Source organism: Desarmillaria tabescens (genome assembly GCF_030435595.1).
Source record: "Desarmillaria tabescens strain CCBAS 213 chromosome Unknown EV420scaffold_98, whole genome shotgun sequence".
In the NCBI taxonomy this organism is placed as follows: domain Eukaryota; kingdom Fungi; phylum Basidiomycota; class Agaricomycetes; order Agaricales; family Physalacriaceae; genus Desarmillaria; species Desarmillaria tabescens.
The window spans coordinates 32,732-53,378 of NW_026848397.1; the positions used below are offsets into that span (position 1 = coordinate 32,732).

At 48.0% G+C, this 20,647-nt stretch overlaps 8 protein-coding genes across 8 annotated transcripts; 4 read left to right on the forward strand and 4 right to left on the reverse strand.

Moving 5' to 3' along the window:
• Window positions 1-143: 143 nt before the first annotated feature.
• On the reverse strand, window positions 144-2,455 carry EV420DRAFT_1585806 (g2/mitotic-specific cyclin cdc13). The gene is made up of 6 exons (XM_060474798.1): window positions 2,248-2,455; window positions 1,399-2,199; window positions 920-1,350; window positions 807-891; window positions 613-756; window positions 144-565 (listed from the first exon to the last, which is right to left on the reverse strand). Exons 1-6 carry the CDS (start codon window positions 2,263-2,265, stop codon window positions 404-406), a joined length of 1,641 nt encoding a protein of 546 aa, XP_060322890.1. The 5' UTR covers window positions 2,266-2,455; the 3' UTR covers window positions 144-403.
• Window positions 2,456-2,474: 19 nt separating this feature from the next.
• EV420DRAFT_1736230 (uncharacterized protein) lies at window positions 2,475-4,114 on the forward strand. Its single transcript, XM_060480033.1, has 7 exons — window positions 2,475-2,759; window positions 2,814-3,046; window positions 3,105-3,120; window positions 3,172-3,203; window positions 3,256-3,317; window positions 3,480-3,588; window positions 3,641-4,114. The coding sequence occupies exons 1-7, from the start codon at window positions 2,698-2,700 to the stop codon at window positions 4,012-4,014; spliced, it is 888 nt and encodes a 295-aa protein (XP_060322891.1). The 5' UTR covers window positions 2,475-2,697; the 3' UTR covers window positions 4,015-4,114.
• On the reverse strand, window positions 4,115-5,139 carry EV420DRAFT_1210851 (uncharacterized protein). Its single transcript, XM_060466375.1, has 4 exons — window positions 4,807-5,139; window positions 4,557-4,750; window positions 4,336-4,504; window positions 4,115-4,280 (listed from the first exon to the last, which is right to left on the reverse strand). The coding sequence occupies exons 1-4, from the start codon at window positions 4,843-4,845 to the stop codon at window positions 4,215-4,217; spliced, it is 468 nt and encodes a 155-aa protein (XP_060322892.1). The 5' UTR covers window positions 4,846-5,139; the 3' UTR covers window positions 4,115-4,214.
• Window positions 5,140-5,291: 152 nt separating this feature from the next.
• Window positions 5,292-7,468, forward strand: EV420DRAFT_1631770 (putative beta-lactamase). The gene is made up of 13 exons (XM_060476167.1): window positions 5,292-5,393; window positions 5,441-5,734; window positions 5,783-5,948; window positions 5,998-6,125; window positions 6,178-6,297; window positions 6,347-6,422; window positions 6,470-6,513; window positions 6,610-6,776; window positions 6,808-6,822; window positions 6,881-6,947; window positions 6,981-7,063; window positions 7,096-7,144; window positions 7,197-7,468. The coding sequence occupies exons 2-13, from the start codon at window positions 5,680-5,682 to the stop codon at window positions 7,319-7,321; spliced, it is 1,095 nt and encodes a 364-aa protein (XP_060322893.1). The 5' UTR covers window positions 5,292-5,393; window positions 5,441-5,679; the 3' UTR covers window positions 7,322-7,468.
• Window positions 7,469-7,780: 312 nt separating this feature from the next.
• EV420DRAFT_1585821 (uncharacterized protein) lies at window positions 7,781-11,436 on the forward strand (the record flags this gene model as incomplete). The annotated part of the gene is made up of 10 exons (XM_060474799.1): window positions 7,781-8,146; window positions 8,205-8,261; window positions 8,311-8,564; window positions 8,624-9,700; window positions 9,753-10,040; window positions 10,094-10,240; window positions 10,292-10,412; window positions 10,465-10,476; window positions 10,535-10,660; window positions 10,710-11,436. Coding segments are annotated over 10 exons (2,792 nt in total), but the record flags the coding sequence as incomplete, so codon positions are not given.
• Window positions 11,437-11,777: 341 nt separating this feature from the next.
• On the reverse strand, window positions 11,778-14,305 carry EV420DRAFT_1210959 (uncharacterized protein). Its single transcript, XM_060466376.1, has 21 exons — window positions 13,802-14,305; window positions 13,674-13,752; window positions 13,607-13,620; window positions 13,508-13,552; window positions 13,415-13,456; window positions 13,354-13,363; window positions 13,285-13,302; window positions 13,207-13,232; window positions 13,126-13,151; window positions 13,032-13,066; window positions 12,955-12,979; window positions 12,896-12,907; window positions 12,788-12,843; window positions 12,637-12,737; window positions 12,531-12,590; window positions 12,446-12,473; window positions 12,328-12,385; window positions 12,255-12,279; window positions 12,087-12,198; window positions 11,969-12,025; window positions 11,778-11,911 (listed from the first exon to the last, which is right to left on the reverse strand). The coding sequence occupies exons 1-21, from the start codon at window positions 13,876-13,878 to the stop codon at window positions 11,843-11,845; spliced, it is 975 nt and encodes a 324-aa protein (XP_060322895.1). The 5' UTR covers window positions 13,879-14,305; the 3' UTR covers window positions 11,778-11,842.
• A 794-nt stretch (window positions 14,306-15,099) lies between these two features.
• On the forward strand, window positions 15,100-17,553 carry EV420DRAFT_1651471 (uncharacterized protein; the record flags this gene model as incomplete). The annotated part of the gene is made up of 14 exons (XM_060478554.1): window positions 15,100-15,398; window positions 15,450-15,636; window positions 15,688-15,920; window positions 15,974-16,006; window positions 16,067-16,083; window positions 16,144-16,199; window positions 16,283-16,357; window positions 16,413-16,510; window positions 16,554-16,635; window positions 16,686-16,742; window positions 16,810-16,893; window positions 16,952-16,962; window positions 17,019-17,272; window positions 17,324-17,553. The coding sequence occupies 14 exons, from the start codon at window positions 15,100-15,102 to the stop codon at window positions 17,551-17,553; spliced, it is 1,716 nt and encodes a 571-aa protein (XP_060322896.1).
• A 306-nt stretch (window positions 17,554-17,859) lies between these two features.
• On the reverse strand, window positions 17,860-20,419 carry EV420DRAFT_1280087 (uncharacterized protein; the record flags this gene model as incomplete). The annotated part of the gene is made up of 13 exons (XM_060468187.1): window positions 17,860-17,937; window positions 17,993-18,046; window positions 18,096-18,284; window positions 18,339-18,379; window positions 18,432-18,544; window positions 18,598-18,765; window positions 18,894-18,995; window positions 19,051-19,285; window positions 19,322-19,345; window positions 19,395-19,501; window positions 19,554-19,891; window positions 19,940-20,024; window positions 20,070-20,419. 13 exons carry the CDS (start codon window positions 20,417-20,419, stop codon window positions 17,860-17,862), a joined length of 1,884 nt encoding a protein of 627 aa, XP_060322897.1.
• Window positions 20,420-20,647: the final 228 nt, after the last annotated feature.

A 20,647-nucleotide genomic window follows, 5' to 3' on the forward strand; every position in this document is an offset into this window, starting at 1 on the left:
CGCAGTCTGGCCCGGTCGAATAAGAGTTTTGTTAGGGTTGAAAGCGAAATAACGTGAGTCTGAAGGCCCCCGCCGCAGTTGAGTGATGCGTCCAGTTATGAAAAAATAGGCCGCCACTAAAAGATAACCCGAATTTGTGCCCTCTATAGCTTGGCCAAATGCAGGGCTGGAAACACTCGGATTTTGCAAGAGCCTGTAGAACCCGACAGTCGACTCTGAAGAGAAGGGACAAGGGCTGTGTTTGTATTAATGTCTTTCCGAGGCCGTTGCCTAAGTCCACAGATAATAAATTATTGGGCTGGAAAACAAAAAAATAATACAAATAACTTTGAGATAACGATGATGGATCCGTCGAATGCGTAAAAAAAGAGGAAGTGGTGCGTACTGCTTCCTGTTATTAATATCAATCACTGTCGTTGAACTCTTCTTCTTCAGCCTGTTGGATTGCCTCCGCGATTCTCCGTTCCCGGATTGCGGCTTTTAATAGGGGCAACACGGCAGGAAGATCTACTCGACTTCCTTCAGGCCAATGGCTCAATACCCATCTACGCATGGTCAGACTAGCCTGCAGACATGTTAGTCCAATATTAGCTGAACACGGAATGCGCTCACCTTTGCGAACCTCTTAGACGAGTATTTCTTGACAAGGGTTGCAGATTGCCTAGCCTCCGGACGTAGCAAATGGTTAAGCAAAATGTTGGCAGTAGGAAGAAGTTCGTTTTCCTTGAATGTGGAATAATGTGCTAAATTTAGTGTCTGTAGATTACGTTCAGCACAAACCAACGTAAGGCCGACAATGGTCTCACCCATTCTTCTCGACCAAGAGCGAGACGTGCCAACCACAGAGAAGCTGCAGCAACCAGCGACGCCGGCGTTGCCACAAGGACGCCACTCTATGCAGCCAACTTCGAGTAAATACTTCGCAATAGTTCGCGCAGTGACTTCCAAGTCATCAGCCTTACTTCCTCTGCGCAACCAAGTCATAGGTCCTGTGTAGCTCAGGTCCCAATTCAACGTTTTGAGAACATACTGCTCCGCCTTTAGCATTTCAGATACTGTATATTGCTCTCCAGCAAGCCTGACGATGTCTTCCACGCTAGGCGCTATGCTCTCCTCGAATTTGGCGGCCACAAAGAAACACGATATTCCAACCAGCTGCAGCCGCGAAATGGATACCATTGGGCGAAGTGAGAGAAATCGGTCGAAGATGTTGACATAAAGGAAGAATGTTTCGGGAACACATCGATACATGGTATGGACTTGCAACATCCAGTCATGGAGAATTGCTCGCTTGTTCCAATCGAGTTCCTCTTGTTGGTCCATGTAGGTTGGGTCCGGTAACGTTTTGGCCTGCAAAGAGTCACTAAACTTCACCAACACAGAAGAACCACAACATACCTCGACCTCCTTCATGTACTGGCACACTTCAACGACGTACTCTGATACCATGAGTGGGTCATCATCATCTTCAGCATCAAGATCGTCCCAATCCTCATCATCTTCTGCGAGGTCTTCAAGATGAGCAGCGACGCGCTCGGCTTCCACTTGTGACTCATCTGGAATCGATTGTCGAGTCTCCACTTCAGCTTCGACTTGTACAGGCGGGAGAGCTATGCGGGGTGAAGGCGGCGGTGACCCTTTTGGTGTAGTGTGACGCCGCTTGAACACGCGCGGTGCGTCTTCTTCATCAATGACATCGGGAGGTTGTGAGGTGGAAGCGACAGTCGCTGCTTCGTCGCCTTTAGTCGAAGAGTGCGAGATCGTGCGGCGGTGTCCTACGACTTCTTTATCCGTGCTGGCCACCGTAAATTTACGCCGAGCGACTGTCTCCTTGCTCGCCACAGGTGCAACACGAGAACCTACTGTCGTCCGTAACGGCTGACGTGCTGGCTTCAGAACTGGTTTAACCTTGGAACCATCCAGCTTGCTCGTCTCCTTCTCTTTTCCCCGCGTCATAGTCACTTTCGGTCCATTTGGTCCAGAAACCTCAGCCAGGACGCCGCGCTTCCTCTTCCCAACAGCCGCCTTCTCCGCCGTCGACTCGGTTACCTTGAGCTTGCTTGGTGGTGCCACCACAGTACCATCGTCCTTGCCCGCAACGGAAATGGTTTTTGAGCGCGTCGCTATCCTAGAAGCGCGAGCGGTGGCATTCTCTATGTCCTTGACGGCGGCGCGCACCGTCCTCACCGGCCTACGAACCTAATAAACAGGTCAGCAACGGTCAAGAGCGATTTGAAGACGACGCACAGGAATATTTGAGGCCATTTATGATCTCTAATATACAAGCATACGTTGAAGCGAGTGAGAGAGAATGACAGAGGAGAATGATTGATGAAGGAGGTGGGGGATGTCGCTGGCGGTCTGCGGTGAAAAGTCGGCTTCCCTGAATAAGGGTTGTTGGAATTTGTGTTTGTTGCAGTATGTTTGCGTGTTTATGTTGGAACGCGTCGTGCACGTGATCGTTCGCTTACCGCGTCTTACCGTAACAGAACAATACTGGCTTGCTACCACAATAATATATCGACGGACACCTAGAAGTCAAGAGAATGAACATACGTCAATATTCTTCATTCTCTCGATACTAGACTACGGCCATCAGCGAATTTCCTTCCAGGAACCAACCAAATTATGTGAAAATGATCTCACGGGCCATGCACATGTGTCCACACGCAATTCCCATCATTTACCTCGACCACAATGCCGCCTACCTTTGATACGGTCAATCTGAAGGGCAAGGTTGTGATTGTCACTGGTGGAAAGTGAGTACTAGTCACTGGAAGGCGTTCGTCAGTGATTACAACGGTTACATCCAGCTCCGGTATTGGCTATGGAACCGTCCGTCATCTGGCCCGTGCTGGTGCCGAGGTCTATCTTGCAGCAAGAAACGAGACACGGGCAGCGGAGGCTATAGAAAAGCTCAAGACCGAATCTCTTGAACCGGGAAACGGGGATGTCGTATGGTTGAAGCTCGACCTCAGTGACCCTCGACTTGCAAGACAATCTGCTGAAGAGTTCATGAGGAAGGAAAAACGTTTGGACGTGCTGGGTGAACTTTCTTTTTCTACTCTTTTCCTTGACCCCCTCAATCCTGACGTCCACAACAGTGAATAATGCCGGCATGTAGGCGTGAAAACCCTGGATCACCCTGATACAACTAACAGCTCATGACAGGATGTTAGGACCATATGAGGCTGGGCCGGATGGTGCGTCACAAAGTAATCTCAGGCTGCAAATTCTTGCTTATCTCTTAGATAGGCATGTCAAACCTTGTCATCGTCAAGTTAGTCTTACGATTCCTCCTCGATGTGTTGAGACATGTTTGAAATTCTGTTCAGTTATCTTAGTCCCTTCGTCTTCACGCAAACGCTGCTGCCTCTTTCTCATCTCGACTTCCCGGGAGCCGAACTCCGACGTCCGAATTATCAATGCAAGCGAATCTTGCTCGATGCTTTATTCAACTGACAAAGAAACTTTCCTAGGTCGCTTCCATATCCCATAAATGGGCTCTTTCGGGATTTAAATGCGACGCGATTCAGGACTTGAATGTATCATATGACAAGAAGTGGTTCTCGAGCTTCTGGCGGTACGGTGTGTCCGCATTGATCATGCACTCGCGTGTCAAGCTTATCTCTCCAACCAGCCCACTCTAAATTGCTGGTCATTCTTTGGACCAAGTCTCTTCAAAGTCAACTTGACATCTCGGAGCCGCCGGTACCTATAACTGTCATCTCACTTCACCCTGGTAGTGTCGACACCTTTACTCACAAGTGGCCCCTTGCTCCTCTGTGGAAATTGCTGGTTGTGCCAGTCGTAACCAGTATAGACCGTGGCTCGTATACCTCTTTCTTTGCAGCCGCGGGAAAGGACGTCAAAGACAATCGGGACAATTACAAAGGTGCCTATCTTGAGGACAAACCCCCACACATCGCCAATCCGAGCAAAGTGGCACGGGATGACGATCTTGCTGAACAACTTTGGACTATCACCGTTGACTTCTTTTCCAAGCTCAATTAGCTCAACAAGCTAAGTTCTATGTACTCATCCCTTTCTGTGAGTTTCAAGATCAGAATTTGTATCTGTACACTTTCGTCTCAACATTCATACTTATGCCTTTTCTTCCCCGGAATTTTGGACATCTGAGTAGTACTATCGGTATGTCTTCGTGCAAGTTCATAATACGTGACTTCGTCTCTACAGGGCATGCTCGAAGCGGTTTAAGGTAGCTCCATATAATCCAAGTGGGGTATACATTCCAATAATGCTGCAGTTTCAAAGACGATCTAGCATAACACATGAGTTCTATTTTTGATTATTTCTGAGTCGAAATCCACATACCGCCAATTTCGTTATTACTTCATTCAAGATCATGAGCTTGGAGGAAATACTTTGTTCCTTTGGTTTTGGCCGACCAGAAAATCGGAATCTCCTCCTAGTCAACCGTTTACGCGTCGTGACGTGTTCATTCATAAGTGCCATATTTGCTTCTTCGATTGCTTCTCTAACGCTTGGGTGCGAGGTAGTCAGCGGGAGATAACTTTCAAATAGAGTGACCTCACTCAATTATCTGTCTTGCCATGGACACAAAGGTTGGTGGATCAAGCAACTCTTTATATGCGGCCGCCCAGATACCAAACACCGCATCGTCTATCTGCTTCACAATGTTTGGGGTACACTGCAGACGGGCGAAATGGCATCCAAGATCCTCTGAGTTTGAATAGATATCGACATCTGTGAAACTGGATGTTGTGAACTGTGGAACTCAGTCAACTCGACACAATAGTATGTCCAGGATAATGGACGACTTACGCATGGGAAGTTCAAACTCCTCGAGGCCAGGACATTCATAGTGGGGCGTGAAGCGCAGTGAGGGGCCCCTTCTTGAATGAGAAAGATGTGGCGACAGTCCGGGAGTTTCGTTAGGGCGAGTACGAATGCCGGCTCAAGCTGTCGTAGGTTTCATCACCAGGACACAGTACTGTATTCATATCAGGCAGGAAGTCAAGCCCAGACAATTGGAGCCCTGATGTCCCGTTCAGTTCGATTAGGGCTCTGTTAACAGCACACATATGAAACATATCTACGATGAGCAAATGTGGCTGATATGAATAAGTAGTGGCTCGCTAGTTGATTCCTAGGACGAAGCCTGCATGAATGTGGCATAGCATAGATGCGATGTACGTACATTGCAGTGATCTGGCGAAGAGAAGTTCGTATCACAGTAATTTCTCGAAGCCAGGGTGACGTAAAGTGTTGGTTGGCAAGACGAAGACCGACTTCCGACTTCTTGCCCAACAAGTTCTAGTCGAAGACCGGGCCGATCTGGCCGCTTCTCAAAAAAATCGGCAGTAGTATCAAGCGCTATCCAGTCTTGCCTAGCGCCATACACACTACAAGTAGGTCTTGGTTTCGGTGTAGCGCTCTTCTGATAAGTACATGGCAGTGACCGCCGGGTCTAGAATCGTCACTGATAATCGTGGCTATATCTCTTATCCTAGGCCTATCGTTCACAGGAGAGCATCCGGCCGGCCAGCTTCTCTCAGGTCCTCTACCGCAGCAACCCTTATGGATCCACACTGTAGTACTTCCGAGATGGTCACGGTATCGATTTATGAGATAGTACTACTTGGGTTCAAACAATCAGCTTAGTAGGCTGGTCACTCGGGCCGCCTAGCATTGAAGATGATCTTATTTGATCTCGTTGTGAATGTGCTGGCATTGTCTTGCAGGTCCCATCGTAAGATTTTACACAAATCAATATACTATCTCACTATCTCCTGTGCAGTTGTGTCGGGCAAGGTTCTAAAATATGGCACGCCCGGGTCGGTTGGGATGATATCCTGGTCGTTTGTTCAACTTGAGAAAAAGATATCGGCACATCTGATCCCAGAAAACTACTCTTCTGCTACGTACAATGAGATACATCCCGTATATCCCGGAGCGACCGTGATGTGATTCGCTCCCACTTGTCTCCATCAGCCATTATCTGAACTGCGTCAGGATCGGGTATCAGAGCACAATCGTGTCCCATTTTGCAGTCGGCGAAGTTATCAGGTATGCTAATGAGAACGGTTCTGAGCTGGAGAATCTGGAGAAGATATCTGCAAAATTGGGTACCATCTACGATTGTTCGTATTGATGTTACCTATTGGGTTTTTTCTTCTTCGTCGGCTTTTACAGTGGTAGCTTCGCTCTCCAAACTCTTCACAACTATACTGGCGTTGCAGCAGCTGGAGCGTGGTGCTATTGGCCTTGACTGCACGGTTTCAACATATATTCCCAATTTGCTGGCTAGCGGACGTTAACAGGTATGCTGTTTCCTTACTATCTTTGTACAGTGAATGGAAAGAAGACGTCACCATTCTACAACTCCTTACGCACACAGCGGGATTTGATGCCGATCCTGCTCCTCCTTTATGGACTGGGTAGGCAGCACAATTTCAAAGGTTAGTAAAGATAAAATGCATTACAGGTATGCAAGCTACAATGCACGCCGGCAAGCGATAATCACGCAAGGTCTCCTGAATTAGCCAGGTACCACATGTCTCTATTCTGACCTCAGCGCGTCTTTCCTTTACCATCATGCATTCAATTCATACGTATACCATGTAGGCCTCATGACGATGCAAATTGTTTTAGAGATTGTGACTGGACTGACGTTTGGCACACTTCTGGAGCGAGATTTCACTGGTCCTTTAAGAATATCCGACATTTTCTTCAATCCGGGGAATCTCGCCCTTGACACTTCTAGGATAGCCGCAACAGAGTTTCAGGCTGCTGTTCGAGGAACCGAGGAACCTCAGGCCTCAGCCCGTTTGGGGAACAGTTCGTACTCCCGGCTTCTCTTGAATTGTATCTCGACTTACATAAAGATTGTGTGAAGGTACATGACGAGAATGCTTGGAGCCTTGACGGAGTCTTCTCCACCGCAAAGGATATGGGCTTTTTCTGTTAGATGATCCTGAACAACAGGGAGTACGGAGGTGTCAGGATACTGAAGCCACAAAGCGTGGATAAAATCTTCACGGACTACAACACAGCTTTCCCAGTGCATGAACATGGACTGGTTACTTCTCAGGACCTATGCAAAGCCTCCAGACGGCGAGGCACATGGGGTTTACGGGGACGAGCATGGTGATTAATCGTCGTACGACTTTTCTGCTTCGGACCCAGTTTACGGAGCTAATTGTGATCTGTAGCGTCGAATACATCCATGATATTGTTGACTAACAGGGTGCATCCAAGCAGAAACTGGTCATCCCCGAATATTGCGCGACAAATGGTAGGGTATTGGGTGAGAAAAGCTCTGGGTTTCAACGAATAACAGTAGACTTCGTGGAATGACATGCTCTTCTTTCCTTACCCACGAACCCAAGAAATTTGAATGGCTTCATAGCGTCCGATTTATCACCATGATACACATTGCGCGATTTGAGGACACTCATCTTGGAACAAGTGCCTGGCGGCGTGGTGGCGGGGATTCAGGGCGACCACAAAGCGGTGGTATTTGCTAACTACATCCGGCAGAAATTCTATCTGGAAAATACTTCATAATGGTATTCATACAAATTGTTTAATGCTGGATGAAACTCCAGGTAAAACTCACCACTCTAATACAACATATTTCTGTTGGACGTTTGTTGGACGCGTCTAAAGCGGCTTGCCAGGCTGGAAATAAGACGCGTCGAACACACGGCCGTGATACCACGTGACGTGACGAATCGCGTTGTCACTCTTTGTCCCCGTTTTGTTGATCAGATCCACGCTTGTTTCTTTACCTTAGCAATGACTCCCTCGACTCCCCAACGCGCGAACCGCCCTGCTCATTCTCATTCTCATTCGCTCTCTTATTCCCATCTTCGCTCTCCATCATCGCCTGCAACACCGTACACGCCCCTGAGCCTGCGTTCTTTTGCGTCCTCGAACCCTTCCCCAGCATTGACGACCCCAGCCAGCGTCAGAAACTTTCCTGCTGGCTTAAAGCACCTCCCTTTCTCCTCTCCTCAGGTCGCAAAATCTTATTCTTCATCTCCCAACGTATCCAGGGATCAGAGCCTCGCTGATCTCGCTCGGAACTGGCGATCTTGCGCTAGTAAAAATGGCATCAAGGTATCGACCTGCGACGCGTCGCAATTCATTGATGACGATGGTGGGCAGATCAACCGTGTTCTTTTTGCATCAGTTATGCTAAATTATAACGCATATAGTCACCGATATGTCGTTCTGTGATGCCCAAGATTCTGGCTTTGTCACAGCCGAAGAAGGCGCGTCCAAGCGTTCTGCGCTTTTCATTATGGCTGATATATTCTTTAGCCCTCCTACCCCCGCCCTTTCTGTCCAATCAGCGGCGTCGCGCTTTGTCGACTTCTCAAGCGCCTGCGTCTCCTGCGATGAACCGAGGCCAGCGAATGATTCCAACCTCTCCCCTTATTCACAAAAACAATCCCTCTCTGAAAAGCACCGTGATGGCAACACCTCCGCCCAATCGTAATTTAGCACGCCAGCTCAAACTGAGGGGCAGTCTGACTGATCCAGCGCATACGAGGAGGCGCGAGGCTTTCGGCGTCGTACGTTCTTTCTTTGTTGCACTAGACCCTTGACTTACATCAGTTGATATGAAACACAGGTCTCCAACACGCCTCAGAAAATGGCCTCATCCACGAATCTAGACCTTTCATTGGATTTGTTTGATATCGACGAAAATGACGTTGAGCACGATTATGATTATGACTATCAACTCGAAATCGAAACCTCACGAATCCATGAACACTTCTTGCCACGCCACGACGATATACAACAGCAATACCAGCAGGATTACGCCACATATCTCCCCCCTAATAATGCGCCACCTCCTGCCCCAATGATGCCTGTATACGGCCAACCAAACTTTTCTGATCCTTTCAATGCCGCTGGCGGTGTCGGGACTGGCACTGGGCTGAACAACAGTATCGCACAAAGCGTGGAACAGCACTTCCAGCAATATCGCAATCAATATCCGTATGCACGTCGGTTACCGCCCTATCAGGAGCATTCCCTTCCCACTATTGGAGTCTCTCGCACCATCGCTAATCCGGAACCTGGCCACGTTTCTATGCCTCTGCCTGTCGCCCAATCGAGTTCGTCTATCCAAGGATCCTACCAAATGCCTGTGAAGACCCCCGTTCCTGAACCACAGAGCAATCCCGTATCGTGTTCAGTTTGCTCGCGTCATAACCCACCTCGTTTGGCTATCCTTGTGCCCTGTAACCATCCATTATGTTCGGCTTGTTTAACTAGCGCGCTCAACATTGTAGGGGAAAAGGATATGGAATGCGCTGTCTGCAAAAACGGCGTAGAGGACTTCAAGCTGATCAGCGGGTCTGGTCCTGCGGAGAAAAAGTCAAAAGTTGATCGTCGGTCCTTCAGCTCAGTTGAGAGCAACCATGATCAGAGGTCGGGCAGCGATGACGAATTCGTTGGTAGAGGCAAAAGCTTCATGGACCCCCTATTCTCTTCTCCTGGCAGCGCAGTAAGCGCCAGCTTTACGGGAGGCCTGGAAAGTGCATTCGAATTTGGAGGTCAAGCGTTTTTCCGAAACGATGACGTTAGGGCGAGCACTCCTCCGCCTGCGACCCGACGACGCTCTCGTGATCATGGTGAAAGCCCCAGACAACAAAATATGTTGAAAGACCACGTTGTTTTGCGCATTGACAATGTTCCCTGGGTATGCCATCTTGTTCCTTTGGACGAGCCGAACCTAAATTTTGAATGACTAGGATATTACGCCACCGAGCATTTCGGCTTGGTTACAGCAACCAGTTGAGCGCAGCCATGTCCTATTAGATCGCAAAGGCAAGACCATGAGTCATGCTTTTGTCGAAGTTCAATGTGAAGAGATTGCTGCCGCTATTCTTCGTGGCGAGACATCATCGTCTTCCAGGGTAAGAGGAGATATGAGCTCTAGGGTCGGAGCTGGTAGAGGTCGAGGAAGTGTCCTTGGCAAGGGACGAAGGGCCAGAGGCGTCACTGTTACCCGAAGTTCCCAGGAGGAATTGATGGCTGCTGTTGGTTTCTGCCGTTCTTTCCCTTGAAACTAACTCTGATGTTTTCCCGATAGTTGTTCCCATCGTGGCGCGGTGCATTCGATGGTTCTCATCCATCACTTGCGGGATTGAATAATGACCGTGTCATCAGTGCCTTGGAATATGGGCTTATGACGGACGCTGAAGTCTCTGCCCTCTTGTACCTCATTCGGTCCCCAGATGTAATAATTTTCTTGTACCTGCATGAACGTGGCTGCTAACATGGCATTTAGGCACACTTCCTAAAAGTGCCCTCCTTGCCCTTCCACTCGCTTATTAGCGTCCTCAGTAAATTCCCTGCCGATGTCGACAGCCGCGTCTTCTGGTCAGTAGGACTGAGGGACATGTTATATGGTAAGATATTCTTACCTATTATCAACACCCAGTTTCTAACGCCTTGTTTCAGATGTCACCTATTGTAAGTGACGATGCCGATAAGTGTCTTTGCCTGTCTTTTTTGATGTTCCCTTCTGTAGCTGCCGTACAAGTCTTATTAAGCCGCATCGTACAAGAGAAGGAAGACCTTCAAGATAAAGATGCCCCTATAGAGTCGAGTGCCGTCTTGCTGGAACAAGTCGTTAAAACTGCCACGTCTTGTCAAGGTACGGTTGTTATCTAATACGTTTGACGATTCATTTGACACTTTCGCAGCCTTCACATCGCAACAGATAAGCAAAATATCTGAAGCGCTTGAAGTTCAGGTGTCCTCAACGTCTGAATGCAACTCCTTGTCCTCGTATAACTCAGACGCTGATATCGAAGACGAAGACGGCGAAGCCGAAAGCGGTTACCGTACCCCAAGTAGCATCACTATTGCTTCACCCTCTGCCGCGAATTCTAACGATGAGCGCCCTGCATCACTGCCAAGTGAAGATGGACAGCTCGTTGCAGTCCAAAGTGATGGTCAGATCGACGACCTTGCTCGAGAGTTTGGTGTTGAAGCCAATTTGGTGCAAGCACTTGCGGAGAGACTCTCTAGCTCCAGTTTGCGTTGATTATGACCTTTCCATCCTTCATCATGCATCCCTCTCAGCTGTTTGACAAGAACCTCCCACGATCCGACGTTAACGTTCTTTCTTCCCGTTCAGTTAATTCTTTATGAATACTCGTAATTCTTAACCTCCTGGAACCTGCCGCTGTCCACTGCTACCTGCCTTGCTTTCCAACCCTGTTATCCGCTTTCCTTGTTTACGATTACCCTGCATTGTTGACACGCTCTGTTCTTGTTATGTAGCCCATACATCCTCCCTTATGTTCAATTCAATTCAAAATTGTGGAATAGTACTTATCGTTTTATATGTTATCCACCCGAGAGAAGCAATAATTCTACATCCCGTTCAGCTGTGGCTAATGAGAATTCCCCGAAGTCTGTCTTCCGAAAAAAGAAAAAACGATGTGCGACAGCAAGCCCACCGAAAAAACCATATCCATCCATGAGAGACAAGTAGAGTTCAACAGTTTCGAACTTGCAGCGATGTTCATTATGTACGCTGGAACTTATCTGGCCTAAACATTCGGAATGATTCAGAATTGGGAGCTCACATACCACACCGACTAAGTACGGTTCCACGAGGACCTATGGCGCCTTTGGCGCCTTTTAAGGCTTCAGGAACTCTTGGTTTCCTCACTCGTTAGGCACGTGACCGTTCCTTACACGGCGCTTTGTTCCTAACAACGCTTTACCGAGCCTTTTTCGTAGTGAGCAGAAATCCTCGGAAAGTGGTCATTAACGCATGTGATATTCGGGTAAACTACGGATCTGCACTTCTGGTTATACAATCAAGTCAATAATGATTCAAGCTTGCGGAGCAACTAGCATTTGGCATGGAGCCTTGGTATTCCAGGCCCCCATCCTGGTAAAGTTTTATCAATGTCTCGACCATCGAGGCCAAGTAATTTCCTGGGCTTACCTTAGAGGCATCACTAATCGTCTCAGTCACTATAAATATATCAAGTTGAGTAGGCGGCTATACAAACGATGAGGACGGAGTGAGTAGTGTTAATCGCAGAACCAGGGCTCTGGCATACCTTTTCCCTGGCAAGCAAAGCCCGTGGAGAAATGCGCGAGCGAAACCGTGGCATAGCCGGCGATTCTTCTGCCTCATCTGAGGCTGTTCGTAGTATATGCCGAGTGTTCAAACTGATTTTAGTAAGTAAAAAAAAAATTGCTGGCCTTTTGGAAAAATGTCAACTTACGAGGACAGAAAAGTATTTGCATATACTACACTCAACGGTTAATTTTCTCCGAACGGAAAAATGATGTACGCACGCCGACTGATCAAGAAACACAGAGCGAGATAAACCCATGTCTTGGGAACCACAAGGTACTGCATGCATTTTGTTATAGAGTTCCGTGATTAGTGCGAAGTTGTGGTAGACGAGCTCACCGTGATAAGGCCGGCCACTGAAGCAAAGCTAAGGGGTATCATATAGTCAGGGCGATGAAACGGCATAGCAGCTTTCGATTGCTACCTTGTTAGCAGCCCGGTGTTAATAGAAAATATCATTAAACGATCGATGATCTCGTCCGTTCTGGAAGGGCATGAATGAAGGTCGGCGGAAGTAGCATTTTAATTACTGCTTGTAACCCGTGCGTTTCTGATGCAAAAAGTAGCATAATGAGATTGCCAAACTGGTGTCGCAGAGAGCGGCGCTTCCAAGGCGTATAACATGTGGTACCTTCCGGACAAGTGTCAGTTAACAGGATGCCGAGCGTTGCTTTCAAATACCTTCACGCTACCGAATCTCGCAAGCTGGTGCAAAGCTAAAGATTGACCCGCTGCGACTGTGCGCATGCAATGGTTGGTGGGAATTAAGCTGTTAAATCCGGGGCGCACCTTCGCCGCTTACTGTATGCAACTTAGCATTTTACTCATCGCAAGCGTCAACAGCGTACCTAAGTGCACGAGGGCCAAACAAAGCTGTTTGAGGTAGGTTCTAGTCACAATCACAATCACCTGGCAGAAAGCTCACCAAAACCAATGTCAAGAGCGTCCGGCGCCCGCTTACTATAATAGTTAAGATCTCAGTAAATTCAGGATCTCGGGGTTTTTTGGCGAAGACTGACGTAACCAGACACGATATGCAAGGAATCTGTTGTCGCCATTCATCAATGACGTATGTAGTCACGGCAGCATTTAAGGCGTACCCTTCTGAAAGACCTGATATCAACATCTTCGAAGCGTCAGCGACTATCCCCCAAGTTGCAAAAATAAAGTGACGCTACAGAAAATGCAAGTTCTGCCTGAACTTGAAGAATGAAAAACTGATTTGAGCATCGGGTGACTACTCTTACATTGAGGCTCCTAACCATTGAATTAAGTAAGAGAAATGGGACGGATCTAATATCCACAGACCAGACATAAAGATGGAAAGGTCCCGTAGTCACGAAATAATACCTACAGTTTATTTAGGTGCATATTGAAAGACAGTAGTTAGTTAAGACTTACCAACAGGCGTGAGCCATGAAAACGACAGATGCTGCATCGATAATCCTTTGCGCTTGTTAGATGGACAAAGAATACGATGTTAAAAAATTGTTGACATACGTCATGATAACAACCTACACATTTATTGTGAACCAGGAACGGATGATGGACATACACAAAGTCTTACCATGTACTTAATCGACAAGGCATCCTTGGGGAAACGCTTATAATACGTGTATGTCTGGGACAGGGAGATTCCATACAGGCTGGATAGCATTAGATGTGAGGTGCATAGTTGTGAGGTCGAGGACCTACATTGAGGAGAAGATTGAACCAAGAAGAGTCATTCCAAGGGCTATCTCTTCGCTTTTGGTCCGATGTACTACCGCCATGGCAGGAGAAGAGAAAAAGAATATCGATGTGAATACAGATGAAGGTAGTCTTTATACCGGATGTTATGGGCTGTGAAAATTAATCGAGCTTCCCGGGAGCTACAGCACATTGTAAGAAGAAGAGCCACGCCGAGCAACTTTATCGCGTGAGAACTATCGGACCAAGAGGAACAGCTAAGCTCCGAGAGCCCCAGAGAAGAAATGGTAACATAGCCTAAGTATGCCGATAGATGACGAAAGATACCATGAATAGGCGTACGGCTCCACCCTCATATTAGACGCAAGAGTTACCCAACTGTATTATCCATCGAGGACCAAAATCGAGGGATTTCTCAGGACTGCTGTTCTTGCGAAAAACTTGGCATGATAAAGGTTGAGAACAGGTCAAGAGCCCGACCCGGCCCGGTAAAGCCGGATTGAACTGCAGATCTCAGATCCGAAGTTCGCTCAGGAGTTCCACTTGCCGACCTCGCATGTTTCCTCTACAGTAAGCAATGGGCCGTCCATACTCTTGGAATATATTCGGTGAGTTGCAGTCCCGCAGTTCCTTCAGTACCTGTGTATACATGTGTAATACACAGCATACCAGCTATCCGACAATTTGTTGGCGGACCCGAACCATTTTCTGGTTATCGCCGACTTTCAGCGGATCGGCCTCCATTTCGTTCGCTATAGAAATCATTTTCGGAGCAATAAGTGTCTCTTCATGTGCCTGTGGACCTGATCTGATTCAAGTTGCTTCCACTCTTTCGGATGTTTTTGTTGCGACTACTGACGGCCGTCGGTACATCAATCAAGGTTTACAAAAAATAGTATCGATAGCTAAGGAAAAAGTATACGGTGATAACTGAAGCTGAAGGTCGAACGCGTGGCTGTCGGATGCCCACTAATACAACAATGAAAAACAATCTCGGTCTAATCTTCAGCGAACGATCATTACTGTACCATCCTGTTTTCCTCGATTACATCGGTAGCCTCGGTGGTCTAACAACCAAATAACCATAGAAACGCCGATAACAATCCTCTAAAGAGCGCCGTCCACGTGGGAAAATTGGTCTGGACGCCGAGTCTGGAGTGACAGATGTAAAGGGCTGTTTCCCAATACTTCGTAATCGTCCCTGACAGACCACTTTAACCGGAAAATGACGACGTTATTTAAATCGGACGTCGAACCAAGGGTCATATTCATTCACTTTCTTTCCAACCACATTCTTTAGCTTCATGCCGTCCGATTGTTCCGTCGACGATGCTGAGAAGGGCATCGCAGAGGAGTGTTATGCAGTTCCCCTTACTCTCCAGAGTTCACGACCATCTATAGTCAGTCAGGACTCCTGTAGTAAGGGTCCTCTGCCACATCCGTGCTTACCTCTTCCCCCTCTACCTCACGCCAAGTTCGAAACGATCGCTCTTACACTTCCGTCGAAAGAACTGTCGCCGAATGAGCTGGCCCTCATTCGCAGACCGACCAAAAAACGGGTTAGCAGTTGGGTCAAATTCCGGTTGTGGTATAATACATATCGGTGGGTGGCAAAAAAAAAATCTCGTAATCTAAACTCAGGTTTCCCTTGCAGGCGCTTTTTCACCGTCGCTTTTCTGTTCAACTTCATTTCGCTCATTTGCGCTGCTACTCATGCTTGGGAATATCCTCGTAACTACACGGGCGCCTGGATCCTTGGGAATCTCTTGTTTTCTGTTCTGGTACGGACGGAACTGTTCACTAGGTTTCTATATCTTGTCCTATGCAGCGCGTTTGCAAAAGTACGGCCGATCTATCCCTCATGAAATGAACGTTGCTAATAGCCTCCTTAGTGGCCACCGCTGTGGTTCCGCCTTGGCATCTCGTCGGCGTTACAACATGTCGGCGGGATTCATTCTGGATGCGCCATTTCGGCCGTTATGTGGTTGATCTTCAAGTGCAGCTTGATCTTCCATGAGCGCCTCAGTCTCAACGGCGCCATTCTCGCATTTGGCGTTTTGACGAATTTGGCGGTTGGTTTTGCCATGCTGTCCGCTATGCCCTGGTTGAGGAATACTCATCATAAGTAAGGGCTTCAGTTTTATGTCGTTACACCTTCTAATTATACTTATCTGTCAGCGTTTTCGAGCGCCACCATCGGTTCATTGGATGGTGAGAGCCACCTTTTCTCCTTCCCGTCCTCTTCTCTGATCATTCTCTTCTGTTCCACAGGACTGGCGTTGTATCCAGTATGTTTATTAACCTTTGCGGGGTACGATCGGATCTAAAATGACCAATACTCATTCTAGCCTGGGTCTTCGTTTTCCTCGGCGATGCCTATGATTCGAACACAAAGACCTTCCATGTAAGCAAGGTGGCGCACCAACAAGACTTCTGGTTCTTGCTGTTTATGACCTATTCTGTATGTTTAGTATGGCAATTTCTGAGTTCCTCCTGACCTTCATCTTCAGCATCATCATACCGTGGCTTACTGTTCGTAGAGTCCCAGTGGAAATCACTATTGTGAGTTGGTGTCAGTTACTGAGTCGTACCCTTGCTCACCCAGTCTCTTTTCTAGCCATCGCCGAAAGTTGCTATAATTAAACTGAAGCGGGGAATGCGTCAAGGTTTAGTTTGCCGAATCTCCGAAGGACCGTTGATGGAATACCATGCCTTGTAAGTCAATCTTAAGAATACTGATTTGATCCTGAGCTTAAAGCGTTCGTAAACGTTCCAGCGGCACAATCAGCGAAGGTATTGAATCAGGAGAACACTATCTGATTTCCGGCGTTCAAGGAGACGTGAGTTCATATACAGTGGTGACTGCTATTGAGACTCATGAAGCGTTCAGTTCACGCGCCGACTTGTAGAGAATCCGCCCACACATCTCTGGACAAGGGAACTTAAGGTCTGCACAACAGTCGTTGCCTGCCTTTAAACGCCTCTAAGCTAGTTTTCATAGTTTGCTGCTGTAGGAGCTACATCCAGTCTTTACCGACGAGGGTCTCCGGGTGTGTACCGGTACTGGTTTGGGAGCATGCCTCTCTACATGTATTCAGGTATGTACCTATTTCAGCCTTTCCAAGGATACGGACTGATCGTACCTCTACTCCGAAGAACCCCAACTGGTGAATATCCTTACTCTTCAGCTGTAATTCTGGTTCTCATACCGCGATTTATACAGGTATCTGTTATGGATGGGCTCTGATCAGGAGAAAACATTCGGACCCGAGATCTCTGGACTGATCAAAAAGCACCTGTATCCCGACCGAGTGACGCTCTGGGACTCGAAGGCGCGCGGGACACGTGCGAATACCGTGAAGATTATCAAGGATATCTATCATGCCTGGGGCGCCGAGGTGGTAATAATTACTACCAATGCTCAGGGAAATAAAGAGATGATGGAAGGTCTGAAGGAAGGCTGGGATTCCTTGCTTTGTGAGTCCTCCCCCATCTGTCTAGTTCGTCTGTTAATCAATTCGGAACCAGGGAACCCTCTGGGACTTTTAGATATTCCCTCCGTTCTTACGACAAGAGGAAACTTGGTTCGATTTCGGCCGCGGGACGCTAGGAATCGTTGTCTGGGACACTCGCCCTCATCCGTTTCTGCCCTTCTTTTGAATTTACATTCTTTCTTATACATTACACATCCTTTGCACACCGTTCCTTCAGACATCGTTGATCGCATGGGCGCTACTCGGACCGACGACCTCGAATGACATGCACGATTCAGCATAGCAGGAATTTAATCTTGGTGAGTTCTCTCACTGGCGCATATGCGGCGGAATATTTCTAATACCACTTTCGTAGCATGCACGTCCGATACGAGTTGGTCCAATGTAGCCTTAGTTATTCATGTCGCGGGCGACTTTTGGGACTTTCTTCTTTGCTGACACCTGTGTATTACATCGGATTATTGAGACGATTGCAACACATACATCTTGTTCCTGGTACTAGTAAGCCAACAAAGACTCGCTTTGCAAGAGATTGCAGTACGTGATACACGAGTTATCGCTCCGTGCAAGTCATTGCGTCGCCACCCGCCCATCATTGACTCTCGACAACTTCTTACTCCGATCTCTCAAAATATGCTTCATGACCTTCTGTTAACACAATAAGCCGCACGCAGAAAATGCATTCAACCCACACAAAACTCACCCCACTCGCCGTCTTTGGAAGTTCATCCGCGAACCAAACCCACACCGGAGCGTTCTAGACACCAGTAAGTAAATGCACCCTGACAACCCTAGCTCGTATTCACCTGTGGATTCATCGCATCAGAAACGACCTTGCGAACTTCCTCCTTTGAAATATCATTGTGCCCCGGCGCGCGAACAACCCAAGCCCCAACAACCTCCCCATACCGAATATCAGGCACCGCGACCGCAGCAGCTTCATGGATACCTGGATGAGTCGTCAAGGCATTTTCGATCTGAACTGGGAACAAGTTCTGAGTGCTGGGGTAAACAAGGGCGGTTCATGAAATCTCGGACGCAGTGCGTACCTCTCCCCCTCGGATGATGATATCCTTGATTCTGCCCACGACTGTAACAGATGTCAGCATATAGAAACGGAACACGTTTGGAGGTTTATTTACTCTTCAAATATCCCTCTTCGTCCATGATTCCTTCGTCCCCGGTAAGCATCCACAGGGTCCCCTCGGAGTCCCTTTGCATAACCTGAGCAGACTGCGCCTCGTCCTCCCAGTACCTGATCATCACAATTTAATCTACCAAGATCACTTCAACTCCAGGACTACGCACCCCTTCTGTACCAAGTACCCCGCAACACATATCTGTCCGGGAGTACCCACAGGGACGACTTGGCCGTCTGTGTCAACGATCTTTGCTCTAACATGCGGCTGTACCTTTCCGACTGTTTCAACGCGCTTGACGACGGGATCTTCAGGTGTTGTTTGGAAGGATACTGGACTGTTAGTAAAGCACGGAATGAGATATATGAGTAACGGTGCTTGAACTGGATGGTATCTACCTTGTTTCGGCTGCGGATGATTGTGATTTGTGCAACAGAACGAAATGAAAGATAATCGCTACGCGACTTACTCATGCCATATGCATTCGTCAGATCCACAAGATTCAGTTTGGCGATGAGCTCTTGCATGAGGGCTATGGGTATCGGGGAGCCGGCCGCAATGCCAGTCCTGCGTTAATGAATCAGCATTCATATCGAGTGCAGATCAAACGGCGGCATCTTACCGCAGGCTTCTCGTGTCTGGCTCTTCTCCTCGAGCACGTCTGTCGTCTATCTCGGCCAATACTCCGAGAAAATGGGTGGGCACGCCGTGCAATGCCGTACATTTTTCCTCTACGATTGCATCCACGATAGCAGCTGGATCAAAGATTTCTGAAGGATAGACGATGCCCGCCCCGTAAGACCATGCTGCGAGGTTCCCAAGGACGAGACGTGCAGTAAATGGGAAATAAGCAAACCCTCAACTTTGTGCGAATGGACAAGACTTATCAAAACAGTGAAAGAGCGGGGGTACGTTGCCTTTTTCTCGGAGTCAAGCAAAATCTTCTGGGGTTGATGTAAAACTCACAGACGAGATCCTTGTCCGTCAAGTGCATGCATTTGCCTACTGAAAGAGCATTGTTTAATAAATTGTGATGAGTTAGCGACACGGCCTTTGGAGACCCAGTCGTGCCACTGAAATATTAAAATAAGGAAAGGTAGTAGTTTACGCAGACAAAGAAGTGACCTAGTGAACTGTAAATTAATGATATCGTCCTTGTGTAGAGACTCGGCTGCAGCCTGACGTCGTTGATCCAGGCTGATTCTATCTTGCCGCCATACGAATACTTCGCGCCAATCTATAAGCGACTTTACCTCAAGCGCGTCTAGCTCGGCTCTACACGACTCTTCGTTATCGACGACGACGATATTACGAAGGTTCGGCAGGGCTTCTTCTTGTATCTCTCCTGGGTGCGCGCTTCGTATGGAAGGGTAAAGGTCGACTAGGAGCTGGATATATGCGGACGAACGAATTCGGGGAACGACAAAGAGGTGCTTGACACCCACGTGTCTCAAAGCAGTAGCCTGAGGACAAGTCAGAGAAGGGAGAGGAGGGACAGTTTCGAGACATACGAGCTCGTTCACCCGGTAAGCCGGGTTGATAGTGACGAGAATGGCACCGATAGACGCACAAGCCCATTGCAGAATCGCATAGGCGCTACGGAATGTGAGAATATACAAAGAAAGAGCTCGTCGTACTCACCTGTTATTGCCCATGAGAACTCCTACACGGTCGCCCTTCTGGATACCCATGTCCAAGAGACCCCGTGCAGCCGAGCTAATGCACCTCTCGAAATCGGAAAAATTCCAAGCCAAGTGTGACTCTACGCCGAGATTAGCTAGGCGAGGACCTCCAAGGGAATGGGCGTGCTCATTCCTGCATATCAGAGCCGGTTTCGCAGCGTATTTCTGCAGGATTTCAGAGGCGAAGAAGTCGGGCAGCGTCTTGTGGCACAAGGGAGGATGAAGAGAGCCTTCCACTGCAGACATGGTCAGATTTCGAGTCCATCGTCGCTTTGCCAGTCTGGAGAGCAATGATGCGGGGCCCCGCATGACGGGTAAGACGGACAAGATATCACGCGCGCGATTACGTTGAGCCTAGAACCGAATTGGTCCACTCCGACGGACGCCATGGTGAGAATAAATCCACGCAAATCCCAGGAGCGAGGGAAGAGTGGTGTAAGCAAGGAAAAGTCAGGAAATGGCGTGAAATCTAAAGGCAGGGTCCAGGCCCCGGATGCAAAATCAGTTACTTTATTACATAGCAGTAAATTAGAGCAA

Coding starts and splice junctions, on each gene's coding strand:
- EV420DRAFT_1210959 (XM_060466376.1), bottom strand. CDS start 13,878: ATGGCGGTAGTACATCGGACCAAAAGCGAAGAGATAGCCCTTGGAATG. Junction 13,753..13,801: donor GGTTCAATCTTCTCCTCAAT/GTAGGTCCTCGA, acceptor AATGCTATCCAG/CCTGTATGGAATCTCCCTGT. Junction 13,067..13,125: donor TGCATATCGTGTCTGGTTAC/GTCAGTCTTCGC, acceptor TAACTATTATAG/TAAGCGGGCGCCGGACGCTC.
- EV420DRAFT_1736230 (XM_060480033.1), top strand. CDS start 2,698: ATGCCGCCTACCTTTGATACGGTCAATCTGAAGGGCAAGGTTGTGATT. Junction 2,760..2,813: donor GTGATTGTCACTGGTGGAAA/GTGAGTACTAGT, acceptor GGTTACATCCAG/CTCCGGTATTGGCTATGGAA. Junction 3,318..3,479: donor TCCTCGATGTGTTGAGACAT/GTTTGAAATTCT, acceptor AAACTTTCCTAG/GTCGCTTCCATATCCCATAA.
- EV420DRAFT_1585806 (XM_060474798.1), bottom strand. Junction 757..806: donor CTCTTGGTCGAGAAGAATGG/GTGAGACCATTG, acceptor CGTAATCTACAG/ACACTAAATTTAGCACATTA. Junction 566..612: donor CGTCTAAGAGGTTCGCAAAG/GTGAGCGCATTC, acceptor ACATGTCTGCAG/GCTAGTCTGACCATGCGTAG.
- EV420DRAFT_1631770 (XM_060476167.1), top strand. CDS start 5,680: ATGATCTTATTTGATCTCGTTGTGAATGTGCTGGCATTGTCTTGCAGG. Junction 5,949..5,997: donor TATCCCGGAGCGACCGTGAT/GTGATTCGCTCC, acceptor GAACTGCGTCAG/GATCGGGTATCAGAGCACAA. Junction 6,126..6,177: donor ATTGGGTACCATCTACGATT/GTTCGTATTGAT, acceptor CGGCTTTTACAG/TGGTAGCTTCGCTCTCCAAA.
- EV420DRAFT_1210851 (XM_060466375.1), bottom strand. CDS start 4,845: ATGAATGTCCTGGCCTCGAGGAGTTTGAACTTCCCATGC. Junction 4,751..4,806: donor GGAGTTTGAACTTCCCATGC/GTAAGTCGTCCA, acceptor TGAGTTCCACAG/TTCACAACATCCAGTTTCAC. Junction 4,281..4,335: donor AAGTAATAACGAAATTGGCG/GTATGTGGATTT, acceptor GTGTTATGCTAG/ATCGTCTTTGAAACTGCAGC.